Genomic DNA, 18,128 nt, shown 5'->3' on the forward strand with positions numbered 1-18,128 from the left:
ACTGGCACTAAGTAACGTCGGGGTGCGGGTAGTAACCCGAGCACAAAAAGAACTACAAAATTCGACTGCTGTACGGCATATGTCACTTCCCCCAACACTTCCTCAAATTCGGCCGTGAGAAGCCAACCAGCGTCTGTTTTCGTGCGTCTGTTTTCGTCATGGCTGAAGCAGCAGCAGCAGCGAAACGTAAGAAGTCCAAGGTTTTGTCGGTAGAGAGTCGGAAGAGGAAAAGGGATCAATATTGGTCGAGCGTTTGCTCGCTGGCGTGAGCTTAAGGAGGAGGAGGGCTGCCCGACCGATGCTGACTTGGCCGTCATGCTGTTGGACTAGTAAGTAAATTGCTTGCATACTGTCTTTAGTTTTTCTAACCTGTTGTCTGCCTGGCTATGTTACGGAAACTCTCTGGTCCTCCATTTATCTTCATGAATCAAGTAATGCTAGTAGATGAGCGAATTATCAATCTGGTATCATTCTCGTTCCGATTTGAGCTTTGCAATCGATGACATGCAAATCACAAATGTTTGAGTTAAAATGTTTAGTCTACTAAACATGTAGAAAGTATGAAAGGAGGAAGATTAATAATATTATCATTGCCCATATGAAAAAAACCTGCATGCTTCATATACAGCAACCGTAAATCTCTTTTTGTTTTGTTTTTTTCAGCTACCAGACACGGCAAGTGACATCGACACCTAGTAACGCCAAGACATTCACAGCTACCACAGCTGCTGGTGTCTACCGTTACTGAGGATAGTGATAGGTAACGTATTTGTTTTTTCTGCACTGCTTAGCAAATCTTTGAGAGTGTTGTTCAAAATTAATTTTCTTTTGTTGTTTAGAGATGACATCCCAGTCAAAGGTGTACAACCGCTGGACACACAAGAAGTGGGTGTGCTAGAAGCCAGGTGGGTTTGCCTAATAGTGAGACAATGGTTTGTAGACTGTACTGGTGGCTTGTCTGTTCTACAATGGTTGTAGCATGCACTCCATGAGTATTGCAGAGGAGGAGCAGTTTGACTCTCCAGATGAAGAAGCAAGGAACGATTTGAGAAATAGCACGCAAGTCTTGCACATGAATTTTCTTTTTTTCTGTTTTATTAGTATTTCATGAATATGTTCAAGTCTGACTATCTGTTCATATGTGCAGCATTGACATGGATGAGCGGTGGACTAAACAAAGCTTCTGTGAAGATGGGGACAGTTCTGATGAAGATTATGTCCCTTTTCTTCAGATACGGTACGGTTGTGTAATGAAATTAGAGTTAGAACAGTATTTACAGTAATGGTAGTTATTAACTAGTCCATGTTTGTTTTTGATCTGTTTGTCCATCTGCAGTCCTGGAGGTCAAGATGTCATTGAACAGCTGCACAAGATCAGCGTGGATGAAGCCGTGATTGATGTTGCGATGCCTACTTTCCCAGAAGATGATGTGAGCGATATTCCAGACTCATACAAGGTTGTTTGTGAAGATGACATAGTTGGCAAGAATGCCAGTATCGTGTATCATGAAAATCTAAAGACGCTGGCCACCTACCTCCAATTGCCTATAGAGAAGTGCAGCAAATTCAACACGGTTACAGGAACTGCATGCTCTGCTGGACCACCATTCCAGGTGAACTTGAAAACTAGGGGAACTGGAGTCATCTTGGAATGGGTAAGTCTTGTAATTTCTGGTGCTACACTATAATCTGTAATGAACATTCCCCAGCTCCATTAGTTATGTTAGACTACTGTGTAAAGTGTATCATGATTTTTCAATCTGCAATTAGCACAAAAAAAAAATTGTCTTCATATGGAAAGTTTTTAACTTTGTCAGTAATGTCCCATTATGTGCACAATGGTGTTGGTAAATGTGGCTGAGACTATTTTTATGGAATGCTGCTTCAGAGAATTTGTCAGGTTAAACAACTTGTCATAGTTAGTATATCCAAGATTTGACATCATGCCTGTATTTATGATGTGTGCTCAATTTGGGATATTCTTTATTCAACCCCCTCCATTTCTACAGGTATGTCCCTTTGGACACACATTGTGGCGGTGGAATTCGCAGCCCCTTTTGAAATACGGCATGCAGGGAGGTGATATCATGCTGGCCATCAACATACTGCTCTCCGGGAATAATTACAGGAAGATTGCCTTTCTGTTTAAGTTCATGCAAATGGGGATGGTGAATGACTCAACTTTTTTCAAGATTCAAGACACGTACTGCATTGAACCAGTCGAACAGTTCTGGCAAAAGATAAGAGCCGATGTTCTAAACAGTTTGAAGGAAAAGGATGAAGTTGTTGTCCTAGGTGACTCTTTTATTCTGTTTTTTTTTTTTTTTATTACAGCGACATGCTTCTGACTTGCTGTGAAAGTCAATAACACTTTTACCATTATATATATTTTTTTGTTTTGTTTACTCCTTAGGTGATGGCAGAATGGATTCTCCAGGTGTGTGTGTGTGTGTGTGTGTGTGTGTGTGTGTGTGTGTGTCTGTGAGGTGGAGAGAGCACACTTGTGTGACATAGTTGGTTATGGTGCATATAGTTCACACCCTTACTAACTTTATCCTCATTCTACAGGCCACTGTGCACAATACTGCACATACACGACTATAGAGCAAGACACTCGCGACATTGTACATATTGTCTCTGTCGACAAGCGGGAGACGAACAGAAATTCGGTAATCATGGAAAAGGAGTGCTTCATTAGGACAATGGATGCACTTCTTCCAGAGATCCATGTGACTGAGGTGGTCACTGACACACATCCTCAAATCTCAGCATTGCTCAGTAAGGAGAATGTGTGTTTTTTCACAAAATGTGGTCTTTAAATTCATGTTTTTCATGTTGGTTTGTTTGATTGTAATGACTACTATTTCTTAGATCCTGAACGTGGCAAATACAAGTCACATGGTTTGAAGCATTCCCTAGATATTTGGCATGCAGCCAAGAATTTGGGGAAGAAGATACGACGGGTATGCCATCTTATTTCACACACTCATTGGATAGTTGAATCTGTTCATGCTGTGGCTGTGTAACATCTACATTTTTCTTTCAGGCTGGTACAGTGAGGGACCAGTCAGACCTCCGGCCTTGGATAAAGGATATTGTGAACCACTTCTGGTATTGTGCCAAGCAAGCCTCTTCCTAAGAACAGTTCAAGGTAGGATTATGTGAACTGCAAAGTGGTAAACTCAAACAATGTTTTGGGTGTGTGAAAAAGGTGGGAGAAATGACTTGTTGTTTGTTTTTTGTTTTGTTTTTAAAGCTGAAGTGGCAATGCAGTCCTACATCATGTCCGCAACCAGCACACATGGTCAAATGAGATGCTGTGAGCATGAACCTCTAGGGGACAGAACCCAGGAGAAGCCTTGGATAATACAAGGTAATTGTAATGTGTTTGTCATGCCATGTGTCTGACTATAAATGTACAATCAGCCTATTCAGAGTATGAATTTTTACAGGTTCGGCAGCTCACCAGGCTCTCACCGCTATCGTTTTGGACAAGCGGTGGTTGAAGGATGTGGGGAAGTTCATTACCTTCAGGTAAGCTAGTATTTCATTTATCGGTTTTTATTTCAAAACATAATTTTTTTGACAAGCCCTATTACAATACATAATTTCTTGGAATTATAACGTGTATGCAAAGCAGTGTCTTACACATGCCAATCTCGATGTCTGTACTGTTTGCTTGGCTGGCCTGTCAGCTTGGCACAAAGAAGCGATCTAATTGAAACAGGGTTTCCTTAGAGTGCGATGCTGTTAACCAGTTTTGGTAAGTCAAAGTAAGTTTTGTTTGTTTCTCACATCCTACAGGACGACGTCAGATTTAGAGAATTTCCAGAATCACATCCTGATGTACGCTGGAAAATGGTTTGCCTACAGCCCAGCAGTGTATCGCACGCGGACCCTGCTGGCGGCGATCGACTACAATAGTCATAATCATCGCCTTCCTGCGCGTAACAGAGATGGTAAAAAGATGTAAGTGTTTATTATAATGCTTGTACGCTTTCCAGTAGAAAAACATTTATTCCAAATAGTCAGATTTGCAATATCTGACTATAATGCAAACTGTGTTTTCTTTCTAGGTACAGGCGTTACTACAATAAGAAGTCAAAATGTTGGAGTGTGTACGCCCTGAAGGAGAAAAAGGACTATGGGTACATTCCAGACCTGCAGAGGGCCATTGTTCGACACCGACTGAGAAGTGGAGCAGGTCTTCCAAGGAGACAGACTCTCCGGCTCAATGACCCCAGGCGCTTGGGTGTGCTGGCTGCTACATCGCCACCATCCACCTCCGAACTGGTTCAGACTCACGTTACACGTGGTGATGGTGTCCCCCAAAGTGAGCGCTGAGTGTGTTCGTGGGTGGTGGTGTATCTCTATGTAATATGTAAATAGTTATCTATGTAAATAAAATAAAAATGACCTTCATGTTTTTTAAATTTTTATTTTTTCAAAAAAGTAACCAAATTTGAACTATAACAAATAAACATCATACCATAAAAAAAACTTTTTACAATAAACATTCACAAGAGCCGTCGCACCCTGAAACCAAATTTTTCATAAAATAACCAAACTTGAACTATAATAAATAAACATCATACCATAAAAAAAACTTTTTAAAATAAACATTCACAAGAGCCGACGCACCCTGAAACCAGTATACTGACCCCTTGGGTCAGGAAAAGTTTCCCTGATCCTCCAGACACAACAGCTGGGAATGACCACTCTGTTTCCAACTCCAAGGCGACCATACTGCCATAGCACAAATTGTCGGTAGGCTGTGTGTCTGTATTGTCTTTGTTCTACACCGGGCTCCTGTGCATCATCAACTGCAAAGATATCATTCCAAGCAGCCCTCGCTAGCCTCAGAACACCCTCATCCAGGATGTAGTACTCCATGTAGGCCATACTACTAATGCAGTTCTGTGGGGCCTGGCGGCAGCAGAGCCTCTCCAGATCAGTGTCCATTTCCCGGCAGTATGAACAGATACACCAGTGTAGTCCACCACCATCAGGTACTCTTGGCCTCTCTGTGTCTTCATGCACGGTCAGCACATCGAACATCAGTCCTGGGAGCCTCAACATGACCTTTTGGAGGATGCGGTCCTTCTCTTGCGGTCCCAGAGAGTGGATCTGGGTCTGTATTTCTGTATTTCTCCTGTCCTGCAGATCCTGGAGTCTTCTCTGTCTGTCAGGGTCAATATCCTCCCTTCTCCCTCCTCTGCTTCTCTGCCCCCCTCTGCTTCTCTTCCCCCCTCTGCTTTTTGGCCTTGTATCGGCACTGGTTGAGGGTGTAAAGTCAGATGAGGCAGATGAATCCTGAAATTAATGAGAACAACCTTATTATGGTAACTGTATGAAGGTCAAACACTTACAGGCATGAATTGTAATTTAGAACTGTAGTTGCTCAAAAAGCAAGAATTAGCAACATATATGCTAAGGGTGCAGTAAGGAGATTTTTGGTAACTATATAAATAATGTAGCAAAGCAGCCACTAAAACAGTGTCACCTTTCTCTGCAATATTTTTCAAATAAAATGCTAAAGATTTTCACAGACAATGCAAATGACTACTACATGCTAAACTGTTCTGCAATAAATTTTTACTTTTTATCCTTGTGTAAACCTATCTTGCTGTTATACCGTTTCAAGTTTACTGTTACACAAAATAAAAATAAAAAACTATAATACAAAATAAATACTATATATAAAAAAGCAAGCAATGTCATTATTTATTTTTTCTTCGTTTGTGATACATCATACTTTCATAAAATCATGCATCATACTCTACCTTGTCAGTGGCCATAGTTGATTCCAAAGCCGGTGCTGGATAAACAGCGAGTGTGTGTGCGACAGTAGGATGCGGTAGGCTAAATTATTTACGACAGCAGTAATGGACAATTCCGCTTCCAACCTGTAGGGCGACCGCAGAGGAAAAGTTCCATGATGTTGCTTTAACGCAGCATCCGTTTTTTTCTGTCATCCTTTGACTGCATGGCGGCTGTGCTCAGATTTGTGAACCGTACAGTTGCTTTGGTTTTTCAATCCATACCCGTTTCGCCCCGTGGCTCAAAATGGACACAACAAAAATAGGGACACCCGAGAAAGCCAACATAGAATGCAAAATCTATTAACAAAATAGAACTATACAGCGCGTACAAAGGTAACAACTACGTACAACTGTAACAGTGAAGAAATTCATAATCCGTGCACGCTTTCGCAATCGTTGTTTTGTAAATCGTTCTTTCGCAATAGTTGTTTGTATTCGAATTCCTGTGACAAATTGTGAAATACTGTTCCATAGGTGAAGTTACACAACAATATGCTTATTGATTACAAAACAATATTTGGATGTAATATTCAGTTCCTGTGAAAACCTGTTCCAGACAATGGAGTATACACAGGTGATGTTGTGTAATATTCAGTACCAGTAAACTCCACCCGCTGGAACAGTTTCTTACAGTAACTGAATATTACACAACATCACCTGTTCAGTTTTGAAAACTGTAGCCTACTCACAGATTTGTGGCCTATACCTTATTTTAGAAATCTGTTTTTCTGTATATTGATTTGATGTGCACTGTTAAGATGAATACAACTGTCTTAACTGAATTTTTCTATGATTTGGCGATGGGATGTGTAATGCATAGATGAAACCGCATGTGGTTGAACTGAATACGCATACGGTCTCCCGTATTTTGGTACCCAAATGTTGACAGGTATACCCCAACCTCACACCAAATGTTAGGCCCTGTAGATAGCCCAGCCTATATAAATATCATATTAAACAGAAATGTGAAATTTCAGAAATGGATTGAATTGATGCTTGAAGAATGCACTTCCACAGCAGCCACGAGTAACAGCAGGAATAGGCGGTTAAAGTTTTCTATGCTTAATTTGATTTGATGACAGTCGCGAGACCGATTACTCCAATCCAATCACGTTGATGGATAAAATTAAAACTAAAACAAGCATGTAATGAGTAACGACCACAAACAGAAGGAAAATAGCGTTGTAAAAGTACCGATACATCACTTAAAATGAACTCAAGTAAAAGTAAAATTACACAATTTTTAAACTACTCAAAAAAGTACAATTTCTAAAAACTACTTAATTACAGTAATGTGAGTATTTGTAATTCGTTACTTCACACACCTGATGGTCATACATGTGACTTTAACTGCAGTGCATTTCTAGATAGATACAATGCCAACTTCAATTTTATTTTCATGAAGATGTTTCATAAAAATAAATTTCGAATAACTTTACAAAACTTTGAAGCTATTTATAACTATTTTTTTCATTATGACAATAATTAATTCTACATTTACAATAAACTGCCAGGTGTCAGCTTTCAAATGAGATCATACTTGTGCTTTTAGTACAAAGGGATCATGAACTGTATCTGTTTCAGTTTGGATATGCCATTTCTGGGGATTTTTCAAAAGTTAAAAATAGCAGCTTAACAGTTTAATGAGTTTGTCCTTTATTAAAGGTTTAACCAATATATTTATAAAACAAACAAAGGTCAGCAAACAAATTGAAATAATAACCAGATCGTCAGGTGAGGGCCAGGCCAAAATAACAAACAAGACAAGGGCTTCCTAAAGTTTAAACCCAGCTAAATTCCCTAACAAAAGAAATAAAAAATTAAAGACAGTTATCTTACCTCTCTCCCTTACTAACGAGAAATAAACAGGAGAAAAGTTTAGGGATGGATAATCCAAATAAATTGACGCCCGTTTCCCTACACAGTTTAATCATTTAAACTCACACAGTCTAAATGGTCGTACTCAGACAACAGATTTCACAACAGAATATAAGTTTTCTTTTCAACAGCAGTTAACACAACAACGTCTGGGATAGCTGAAGAGGGATTCCTCCTGATCACAGTTTCTTTGCTGCTTTATACAGGCTGCCAACAGTAAAGCCACGAAAAGCCATGCGGACGATATGGAGAGCTGCATGAGAGAAAGAGAGAGAGAGATAGAAGGGAGAAAACAATCACCAGCACAATATAAACACAAGACTACATCACAGGACGTAACACTTACTTTAGAACATTTTTCATTTCTACGGGATTGTATCATTTTACATAGATTCAGCACCTAATGACACTGCCATTTAACCTGCTTGCACATAGTATACACATTTGGATTTTATGATGTCGCAGACCTATGCAAACTCCCCACAAGACATACAGTGCTCCTCCACCGGTGCATCTAGTCTCCAACCACCAGCGGAGCATGTCACCATTGGCCCACCAGCCCCTAAGAACTTGCCCTATGCTGACCAGTATGTGACGCCACGAAGGCTGCCAGGCTCTGGGGCCTCAGGGCAGGTACTGCCACTCTGCTTCGACAACAGCCCAGATGCAAGATCAGGTGTCCAGATAGATAGGTCGGCTGATGCCTCTGTTCGCAAACGCAGTAGACATGGGCCCTCAGAGGCTTTGCCTTGGCAAAATTCAACACATCATGTTTTCGTTGAGATGCCAGTTGTGCAGCAGTCACTCAAACCCGATCCAGTGGATGCGCCACATCCAGCCCAGCCTATTAGGCCCGGCCCCCAGATTTACCCTAGTTATTTGTATAACCCTTCTGTGCCCGCCTTCAGGGTCTTCAGAGCCCACCAGTGACGAATAGCTCCAGGCTCCAGGCTATAGTGGAGCCACTCCGTCACCCCCATATACTAATGCATGGGCTCTCAACATAACTGTACACAGCCTGCAGGTAGCGTTAGACCAGGCAGCCGCTGATACTCATCCTGAGCTGTCTCCTCAACAGACACAGATTCCAGCTTCCCACCTCCACATGCATGTTGACGCTCGCTCTCCAGTCCCCCCTCTGCCTGCATCTGTCAGCCAGTCTGCCCACCCACATGTGACATTCCTTATCGGAATCACTATCGCATCTTTCCAGGTATCTGGTAACTTTCCCTCTTTCCATATTTTATTATACCTCCAGCAGCTTCAACGTTGATTTTTGCCCCAATAGTTTTAACATTATATAATAAACTTGATCTTTTCCTGGAGATGTAGGTTTTGCTCTTGTTATTGCTCTTACCATCTGTACCAAAGTAAATGATTCATCTAATTCATTTTCAGTATCTTCTTCCTATTTAACTCATGAAGATGTTGATTACAATCAATGTTGAAAACAGTTGTGTACAATGTTGTGTTGCATGTTGTGTCCGCGTATAAGATGTCTGCTTTCCCTGCCATCTGTGTCAGCCCTAAATGTTATGAGTGCTTAATAAATGGCAAAATGCCAAAGATCAGTGGTGTCCTGCCCATTGAAGCGTTAACGGTGTGTTAATCCAATGCTTTGCAGGACAGTTGGCTAGTACCAGCTATAGCTGTAGCCATCCCTCAGTCTAGTTGTTTAGTCCTCTGGCTCACAAACTGGTCATGACTTGAGATAGCATAGTCAAGTCAAGTCGCCTTTATTTATATAGTGCTTTTTACAGATGTTTTCAAAGCAGCTTTCCAGAGATAACAGGAAAATAATGCAACAAAGTTAGTTTCTGCTGTACAGCAGATCTAGAAGAAAGATCTGTCAGTTACAATTGGTAATCATCCATCACCTTCAGTTCCCTTTCGAGAGGTCTCTCGTATTGCGTAAGGCTATGGGAAAACTCTTTTGCTTGAGAATATTGAAGCCAAGTTTTTTTTTTTAAATGCAGTGCAGCTGCACACCATACACAGATGAGTCACTAGCGCGGTCATTGGCTGTAGAAATGTGCTTTATAAAAAACTAAAATTAATCATGAAACATTGCAACCAATCATAAACTTAAGTTTGTAGACTTTCCTTATTTGTACAAAGGAATGCATTTTTAGATTGGGTGTCATGACAGTGACGAAAATGAATACTTTACAAGAAAGTTATAAAATGCTTGGAGACTTCTGCTTTTGGCCTCTTCTTGTTCAGGTCATTTTGAAAGGAACAAGGTCCTTGTTTTGGCAAAAACCTGGTAATAAAACTTTAAAGATCTTTGCTACAGAGTTCAATTAAAATGTATTTCATTTCTGTGGTAATTTCCATGACATAAACTGCTCTCTCTTTACAATCAATCTAGTTACAACAGTTGTTGCAATTCTTACAGCAGTAACATTGTGAGTTCTCTTACAGAAAAAGGTGAGAATCGCTCTCTCTCTTTCACTCTCTCTCTCTCTGGACGTGGTGATATTCTTTGGTGGTCTCATCATGTTTGGATTTTTTCTTAAAAATCATTGTCCATTACTTTGCAGAACAGCCATGGTGATCTACACAGTAACGGCGTTCACAGGAAAGGGGCTTTTGGCGGGCACCACTAGCCGTATCTACATCCAACTGCGCGGCACTGAGGCTGAGAGTGAGGAACAGAATCTAAATCCCATTCAGGGGTTTTTGCCAGGATCGGTGAGTGCACCCAATTAAACCAACATTAGGGAGTTTTTGACTAAAAACCATCAGTCAACACTACATTTAATGGAAGATATTTGAAAGAGTGAGAATAAAAGTTGAATGAAGTAATGAAAAAAAATATATATATATGTATATACTTATTTACATATGTACGACGGCGTATTAGGGACATTGTAGGTGGAAAAAAAAAAATAATATAAAAAATATTAGTAAAAAATAACCCTATTGCTTTTGCACTCAGACTGAACCTGCTCCTCAGCCCGCGTCACGAGGCATCATCCAGAGAGCACCAGGGTCAACAACTTTGACCCAATCTCTCGGTGGCTGAGGCAAGCTGTGAAAGGAGGAAACAGCCTATAGCCCAATCAATCTAACACTGTTTTGCCTTGAATGTTCATAATAATCGCTATCAATTTAATTTAGGCCTAAAAGCCAGTATTTTATTGGCCAGGCATGTTTGACAGCCATATGCTTCATACTAGTTGCACTAGTTCTAATATTATGTATAGTCGTAACATTCCGGGAAAAAACTCGGAATTGAAACTAGACTATTATAAAGTCACAAATTTGCGAGAAAAATCTCACAAAAAACTTGGAAAAATAGTGTGAGGGTACCACAAAGCGGACACTGAACACCATAATGATGACATAAAACCAAACTATTATTTTCAATAAATCATCAACATCTAAATCTCGTTTAATCTCAATAAGTACTTTTGGACCCATATGACAGAAGTAAATCTGGTTTATAATAAGTGAAGCTGGTAATGCTGTCCGTGGAGTTGTTTAATGATGTGGAGCCTGACGTCAAACAAATGTTTAGACGTCAACCCAATTAAAATTTTCAACCAAAATTTGATGTCTGAGTAATGTTGGAGTCCACATCCAATAACATTTCTAGCTGGGGTGACCTCACATTGTGGCCATAATATGAGCACACAGTGAGTGCACTGTGCAGTTACACTCTTAGCTCACTGTGACCTCACATTGTGATCATATGGAGAGATCACTGTGAGATCAAAGTGTTGACTGGGAGGGAACTACTGCAGTGCAGCTCTGTAATTGGCCAAAATGCTCCGTTCAACTTTTCTGAGACCCTCTACACATTCACCCTGTGGATGACCTGTGACTTACTTTCTGTACGATATGAATTTCCACGGTTTGAATTTTAGAAAGCTGAATTTGAAGGTCCGAATTTCTTCTTAATCTTGAAAACTTGGTATTTTTTTAAAATTGGATATTCGCAGTCTAAGAACTCAGAACAACAACAAAAAAACAGCTGTTTTTAAAATAGTGTGTAATGCTGGTTTGAAATGTGTGTGTGTGTGTGTGTGTGTGTGTGTGTGTGTGTGTGTGTGTGTGTGCATATTGTGATTCATCCTTATGGTATGCTCTGTTAAAATTGTCCTTAAATTCATCATTAGAAAACCTCTTTTTCTCACTTGCTCATAGAGCTGAGCAGTGGCGGAGCCAGAGGGGGGTCCGGGGTGGCACTGGACACCCCTGACATGCGATTGGCCACCCCGGGTGCCACCCCAACATTTTATTTGCTACTGCAGTTGCTGATGCTGATTTAAAAAAAAAAAAAAAAAAACGTTCGCCGGCAGCGCGTCGCGCGCGCAGTTTTCAAACGGACGAGCAGAGCACGAGAGATGGTGGCAAGATACCGAACTTCACCGAATAAGAAAACATCATATTTGAAGTAAGTTTTTAAGGTTTAGCATCAGGGTGGTTTGCTCCGAATAGCCTACATTAGGCCTAATACACGCATATGCAGTACCTTGCCGTTACAGTATACAAATGTTCTAGCTAATGTGAGGATAGGAGATCAAAACGCAGGCAAAGAAGAGCAGAAACAAGTGATATCATAATGCGATCACTATAGGACTATGAAGCTTTATGGGTGTAGGGTGTTGATGGACTCGATCTACTGTGTTTTGATCATCATTATGAATCTGATCTAGATGTAGTCTTTGATAAAAATGCGATTTTCTCAGCTTTTTGCTCATGTTGCTTTTTATGAAACTTGCCAACATTCAAGTGTTGATAAAAAAAGACGCACAAAGCTAGAATAAAACAATTTTTTGTCTGTTCATTCTTTTGGTATGTTCAGATATTCATACAACAAAATATTCTGGGGTGCCATGAAATTGTGAAAATGACCAAAAACACCCTTTTTTTTTTATAGGCTACTGCGAGAAAGAGTTAAGATAAAAATGTTGGTAATTGGATGATGATTAGAATATAAATATGATTGGAATCATATTTTAAATTTGTCATATTTTTGAACAGGGTCAATTAAACATGAAAAGAAAGGGAGAGATATCAGAGTACTTTTTAAATAAGCACAAACATAGTCCAGTCATTTTATGAAAAAAGGCTGAACAAATTGCAACAGAAGCAAACTCAAATAATTTTGTATCCTCAATATGTCCTGAGTAAGGAAAAAAAGTCTAGAAGAATCCCATTAGGGGAAAGTTTCGAAAACTGTTTCTGGGGATTCACTTTTTATTTTACCTTTTGTCCTTTGAAATCTCCTTACCATTGTCTCCTGTTCTTCCCTCAGACTCGTCCCCCAGAAACAGTCCCACAGACCCAGCCCCAAACCCAATCTCTTGCTTCTGTTGAGTTTGCTTCTGTTGCAATTTGTTCAAGGTTGACCCCCATTTTGGCTTAAAATGACTAACAGGCAGATCAGGTGCAAACAGACCCCAGCCTTTGCATCACCACTGGCTAGTCAGAGTCAGTGTGGTCAGACTTCAGGACCAGCAACAGGTCAGAGCATCTACCAGACACAGGCAGTCAATCACATACCCAATTCAGGAATTTAAGTTGAGATGATTTTGCCAGATTAAAAGGATAGTTCACCCAAAAATGAACACAAAAAAATAATTATATTTAGAAAGAATAATTATAAATTATTATAAAGAAAGAATTATGTTGTATTAAATCTTCCTAGGATAAGATTTTATATTGATGGGCAATACAATTGTTTACATTTTTCAAGTACAATTAAAAAAACAGTTTTTTTTTTGTAAATGTGAGTTTTTTTGTAAATAAACGCAGCAGTACATAACAGACAGCTTTGTTTTCTGCAAATATTTTGGATGTTCAACACTTATAGACAGGGTTCGAATTATGATTTCATCTTTGTGGGGGTCTCTTTAAAAAAAGGAAAAAAAAGTAGCTTATGAGCAGGCGCGGTAGCTTAATAATGTAATATAAAAATATAAAAATTTGTAAATATAATACAAATTTAATTAAAAAAAAGCGTTGGTAACACAATTCAATTTAAATAGTCTACATTTGGTTTAATTTGTCGTTTAATGAGGTCTAATATATGCTGTTAGTTGTGAGAATTTAATCCGACATATTTGACCGTGTGCTTAAGTGGTCCAGTGGTAGAACGCTTGCCAAACGCGTCAGAGGTTCTGGGTTCGAATCCGCACTCTCATGAGTTTTTTTTTTTTTTTTCATCAAATCCGATTATGTTTATAAGTGGTTCTATATCAGGCAGAGACACGTTTGTGTGCATTTTGTTTTGTAATTTTACTGGAACGAATAGAGAGTCTCCACAACGGATTGAAGCGCGCCCGAGTGAAGACTGTGCGCGAGCCACAAACAAACACAGTATCCGCGCCAATGATCGCAGCGGCACTTTTATCACTTGATTTAAGCATAAGGATGTACCGTAGTGTGATGACGATCCGAGATCCCGCGAGATCCATGTGTTTGGCATCTTGTCCTATCTTTTAAGTTATGCTACAGTAGTCTGAAGGAAAAAGTGCTTTATTTTTAATTTAAAATAATGGTGCTGATGATTTTTAGAGACCCCCACAGGTGTATGATTTACTGCTTTCATGGGAGCTCATCCTCTCTCTATGGGAGCTCAGCTCCCACTGGCTCCCACGTAATTCGAACCATGCTTATAGACACAAACAGAGTGACCCAATTCCTTTTCCACTGTGTGTGTGTGTGTGTGTGTACTGTGTACCCCCGAAAGTAGCAGTGGCCACCCCCTGGCCACCCCCTGTATAAAACTCTAGTTCCGCCACTGGAGCTGAGAGGGATCCCCATCAAATGCCCCTGAGCTGGAATGCAGAGGAATGGGGGTGATGCTTGCACGTGGCATACAGACTCAACCTGTTTGCTTGCATCTTTTATTATACTTCTGTCATTTAAGTAAAAGTTAAAGAGAATGAACAAATCAGTCCCAACTTATCTGGGAAACTGGTTGTATTTTTGAACGTTGAGAACCTGTCTGACTGGACAGGATGGTAAAACCAATACTTGAAAACACGGTGAAGGAAATACTTATCTAAAAAAAAACACAGTGTGGTTCAAAACACTAAAACTGGTTTCTCTACATTTAATTCCAGTTAAATATACTTTTAAAGATTCTCAGAACATTCTTAGCATGACGTTTTTTTCCTAGGAAGTCCATGTTTATTAGATTAGGACAATGCCAGGCCTGTTTCTGTACATTCTTTACAACAGCTTGGTCCGCCTGCCGTCCACATCTGTCTCCTGTTGAAAATGTATGGCCCATCATGAAAAGGAAATCGTAAAATTAAAGTAAAATATGAAAATTTAAAGAAAGTGCAAACAAATTTACAGAAATTTGATGTCACCATTATGGTGATGTCTGTTTGCTTTCCTTGGTCTCTTGACCCTTGAGATTTTAACTGTAGTTTTTCTCTGGCTGCATTAACTGTGTATATCTGGTAAATGTTTGTTATGGCAAAAAAGCAAGAGAAAAAAAAAAAAAATAACAACTTGCATCACAAAAGGTGTAATTGTGATTGTCAAAACATTCGGTAACTAAACAGAATTGTATTAAGTTTAGTTACACCATGTTACAATGTTTAAATGGTACAATGACTGGTAGTGTTACGAATCTGCTCCGAGACACGAGGGTTAAGATCCAAATGCAGCTTTATTGTGGGTAATCCAGAGGCGTAATCCAGTGTACAGGCAAAAGGTCAAAACACAGGTAGGCAGTCCAAACAAACCAACAAAGAAACAAGCAAAACAGGCAGGGACCAGAGGCAAAAGAGTAATCCAGGGAACAGGGCAAGAAATCCAAATAAACCAAAAGACAAGAAACCAGGGAAAACGCTCGGAATTGCAGTGTAACACTTAAACAAGACTTCGCGGTGAGTGAATGAATGAACATGGTATAAATAGACTGAGACTAACAGGATGATGAGACACAGGTGAATGCAATCAGTGAATGAGGTACAGGTGAATGTGATCAGTGATAAGTGATGATGAGTCCGGGCAGTGAGTTATGGGAAATGTAGTTTGTGAGTGATAATAGGAGAGTCTTATGTGGAGTGCCCTCTGGTGGCTCTCAAGGTCACTCCAGCTGGTGACCGTTACAGGTAGGCTACTGTTTGTATTATTGCTTAACACAATTTTCACGATTTCAATTCAATTCTTGGGATTTGATTTCAATCTTGATTCAATACTGACTCATTTGGATAAATATTAGGTAGGATACAGTAGAAAGCCAGCCTACATGTTAATTTTTCTGAAGAAAAAATATATCTCACATAATGCTGTAAACATACAGAGAGCCCTATCAGCTGGTATTATTAAAGGTTAAAAATAACAAATTCAATTAAATATAATGTGGTTTTCATTATAATAACAATTATGTAATGACACAAGTAAAAATATAATAAATATCTAATATAGTGTCAAGTCAAGTCATCTTCATTTATATAGCGCTTTTAACAATGTAGATTGTTTCAAAGCAGCTTTACAGAGATAAACGTATAATTTAAGGTAAGATTGTTTTGGCTTTATAGCGGTTCTTTAATAAAGTTATTTTACAGTTAAAGTTACTTTAGATTGATTCGCTTCCGTCGCAACGATCATTTGTTTTTAAATTAGGGGCCGCCAAGACAACACCATTCTCTCTACACAGACTTTAAATGCGATCCTGTGAGAAACGCTGATGGCGTTCACATGCGCATTAAGAATTGGTTCTATAGTTATGTGCGTTTGAATATATGTGTGCAGGTTTGCAATTCCTTACAAACCAAGCCTAAACAAATTACTGGTGTTTCCTTATAGTTTTGATAAAGAATTTTATTTTATTTTATTAGATTTTATCTCAATACTAGTTTTACTTGATTTTAGTGCTGCGTTCGATACTATAGATCACACAATACTCTACAAAATTATACTGGCAGGGCCGGAGTGGGGCCACTTTTCAGCCCGGGAGGTTCAGGCCCAAGACCAGCCCACTTTTTCCATGGTGGAATTCCAAATTAGCACTTTTTCTAAATTGGATAAATGAAGCAACAGTTCAGCTCTTACTATTGTGTAGTTTGTATTAATACCATGGGTTAACAAATAATGTAAAGGTTAAATAATAATTCACTTAGACTTTATAAGAAGCAATTGCGACTTTATTTCACACAATTCTGACTTTATATTTCGCAATTCTGACTTTATAACGCGACTTTATATCACAATTCTGACTCTATATCTTGCAGTACTGACTTTATAAGCAACTGCAACTTTATTTCACGCAGTTCTGACTTTATATCTTGCAATTCTGACTTTATAACACACAATTGCGACTTTATATCACACAATTCTGACTATATATCTTGCAGTTCTGATTTTATAAGCAGAATTGCGACTTTATTTCACGCAGTTCTGACTTTATATCTTGCAATTCTGACTTTATAAGAAGCAATTGCGACTTTATTTCACACAATTCTGAATTTATATCTCGCAATTCTGACTTTATAACACGCAATTGCGACTTTATTTCATGCAATTTTGACTTTATATCTCGCAATTCTGAGAAATAAAGTCAGAATTGCGAGATGTAAACTCGCAATTGTGAGATAAAAAGTCGCAATTATCTTTTAAAATGTTTTATTCTGTGGCGGAAACAAAGCTTCCATACCTCCTGGCCTCTTCCTCCCATCCATCCTCCCTGTCGTGTACCGTTACGGTAGGGCCGGCCCAGCTTTTGGTAGGCGCCGGCGGTGCCGTGGTAGCCTACCTGAGAAAACGTTTTGGAAAAGACGGACTAACCCAACCAACTCTATCGGAGGGGAGGGGAGAACTCCCTCACATGGTACAACCCATGCAGAGGCTGCACGCTGTGGTGTCAGAATGCGAAACGTGTGTAGCCCATGTAACTAACGTGACATTGAAATGTGACAAAAAAATAAATAAAAAAATTCCTCGACCGGCCCAAAGTGAAGCGGCCCACCGGGAATTCTCCCGATTCTCCCGATTACCCACTCCGGGCCTGTATACTGGTGTTCAAGAACAAGCATTAAGTTGGTTCAGATCATACCTATCAGACCGCTACCATTTTGTCTATTTAAATGGAGAAAAATCGATCATAACTTCAGTAAACTATGGAGTGCCGCAGGGATCTGTGTTAGGCCCTCTATTATTCTCAATATATATGCTGCCACTTGGAAATATTATAAGGAAACATGGAATTAGTTTCCATTGTTATGCTGATGACACTCAAATATATATTTCATCACGGCCGGATGAAAACGCTAAATTATCCAAATTGACAGAGTGTGTTAAAGATATAAAAGATTGGATGACGCGCAATTTTCTTTTATTAAATCCAGACAAGACAGAGGTAATACTTATTGGTTCAAAAAACCACCTACAAAACCTCTCACAATACAACTTTAACATAGTAGGATGTCCTGTTACTTTATCCTCTACAGTAAAAGA

General features: G+C 39.4%; 2 protein-coding genes and 1 long non-coding RNA gene across 3 annotated transcripts; 2 read left to right on the forward strand and 1 right to left on the reverse strand.

The window, feature by feature from the left end:
• Window positions 1-778: 778 nt before the first annotated feature.
• Window positions 779-4,421, forward strand: LOC311090675 (uncharacterized protein). The gene is made up of 13 exons (XM_084126112.1): window positions 779-905; window positions 979-1,059; window positions 1,148-1,237; window positions 1,337-1,655; window positions 2,010-2,295; window positions 2,414-2,437; window positions 2,569-2,778; window positions 2,872-2,963; window positions 3,047-3,151; window positions 3,257-3,373; window positions 3,453-3,534; window positions 3,805-3,969; window positions 4,077-4,421. Exons 2-9 carry the CDS (start codon window positions 980-982, stop codon window positions 3,137-3,139), a joined length of 1,194 nt encoding a protein of 397 aa, XP_083982238.1. The 5' UTR covers window positions 779-905; window position 979; the 3' UTR covers window positions 3,140-3,151; window positions 3,257-3,373; window positions 3,453-3,534; window positions 3,805-3,969; window positions 4,077-4,421.
• Window positions 4,422-4,445: 24 nt separating this feature from the next.
• On the reverse strand, window positions 4,446-6,035 carry LOC311090676 (P2X purinoceptor 7-like). Its single transcript, XM_084126113.1, has 2 exons — window positions 5,784-6,035; window positions 4,446-5,313 (listed from the first exon to the last, which is right to left on the reverse strand). The coding sequence occupies exons 1-2, from the start codon at window positions 5,796-5,798 to the stop codon at window positions 4,624-4,626; spliced, it is 705 nt and encodes a 234-aa protein (XP_083982239.1). The 5' UTR covers window positions 5,799-6,035; the 3' UTR covers window positions 4,446-4,623.
• A 3,817-nt stretch (window positions 6,036-9,852) lies between these two features.
• LOC311090899 lies at window positions 9,853-11,975 on the forward strand. The gene is made up of 4 exons (XR_014607969.1): window positions 9,853-9,966; window positions 10,072-10,130; window positions 10,244-10,394; window positions 10,642-11,975. It is a non-coding gene; the product is annotated as an uncharacterized lncRNA (long non-coding RNA).
• The last annotated feature ends 6,153 nt before the right edge of the window (window positions 11,976-18,128 follow it).

The sequence above is a fragment of the Abramis brama genome (genome assembly GCF_963993115.1).
Source record: "Abramis brama genome assembly, chromosome: 10".
Taxonomy (NCBI): Eukaryota; Metazoa; Chordata; class Actinopteri; order Cypriniformes; family Leuciscidae; genus Abramis; species Abramis brama.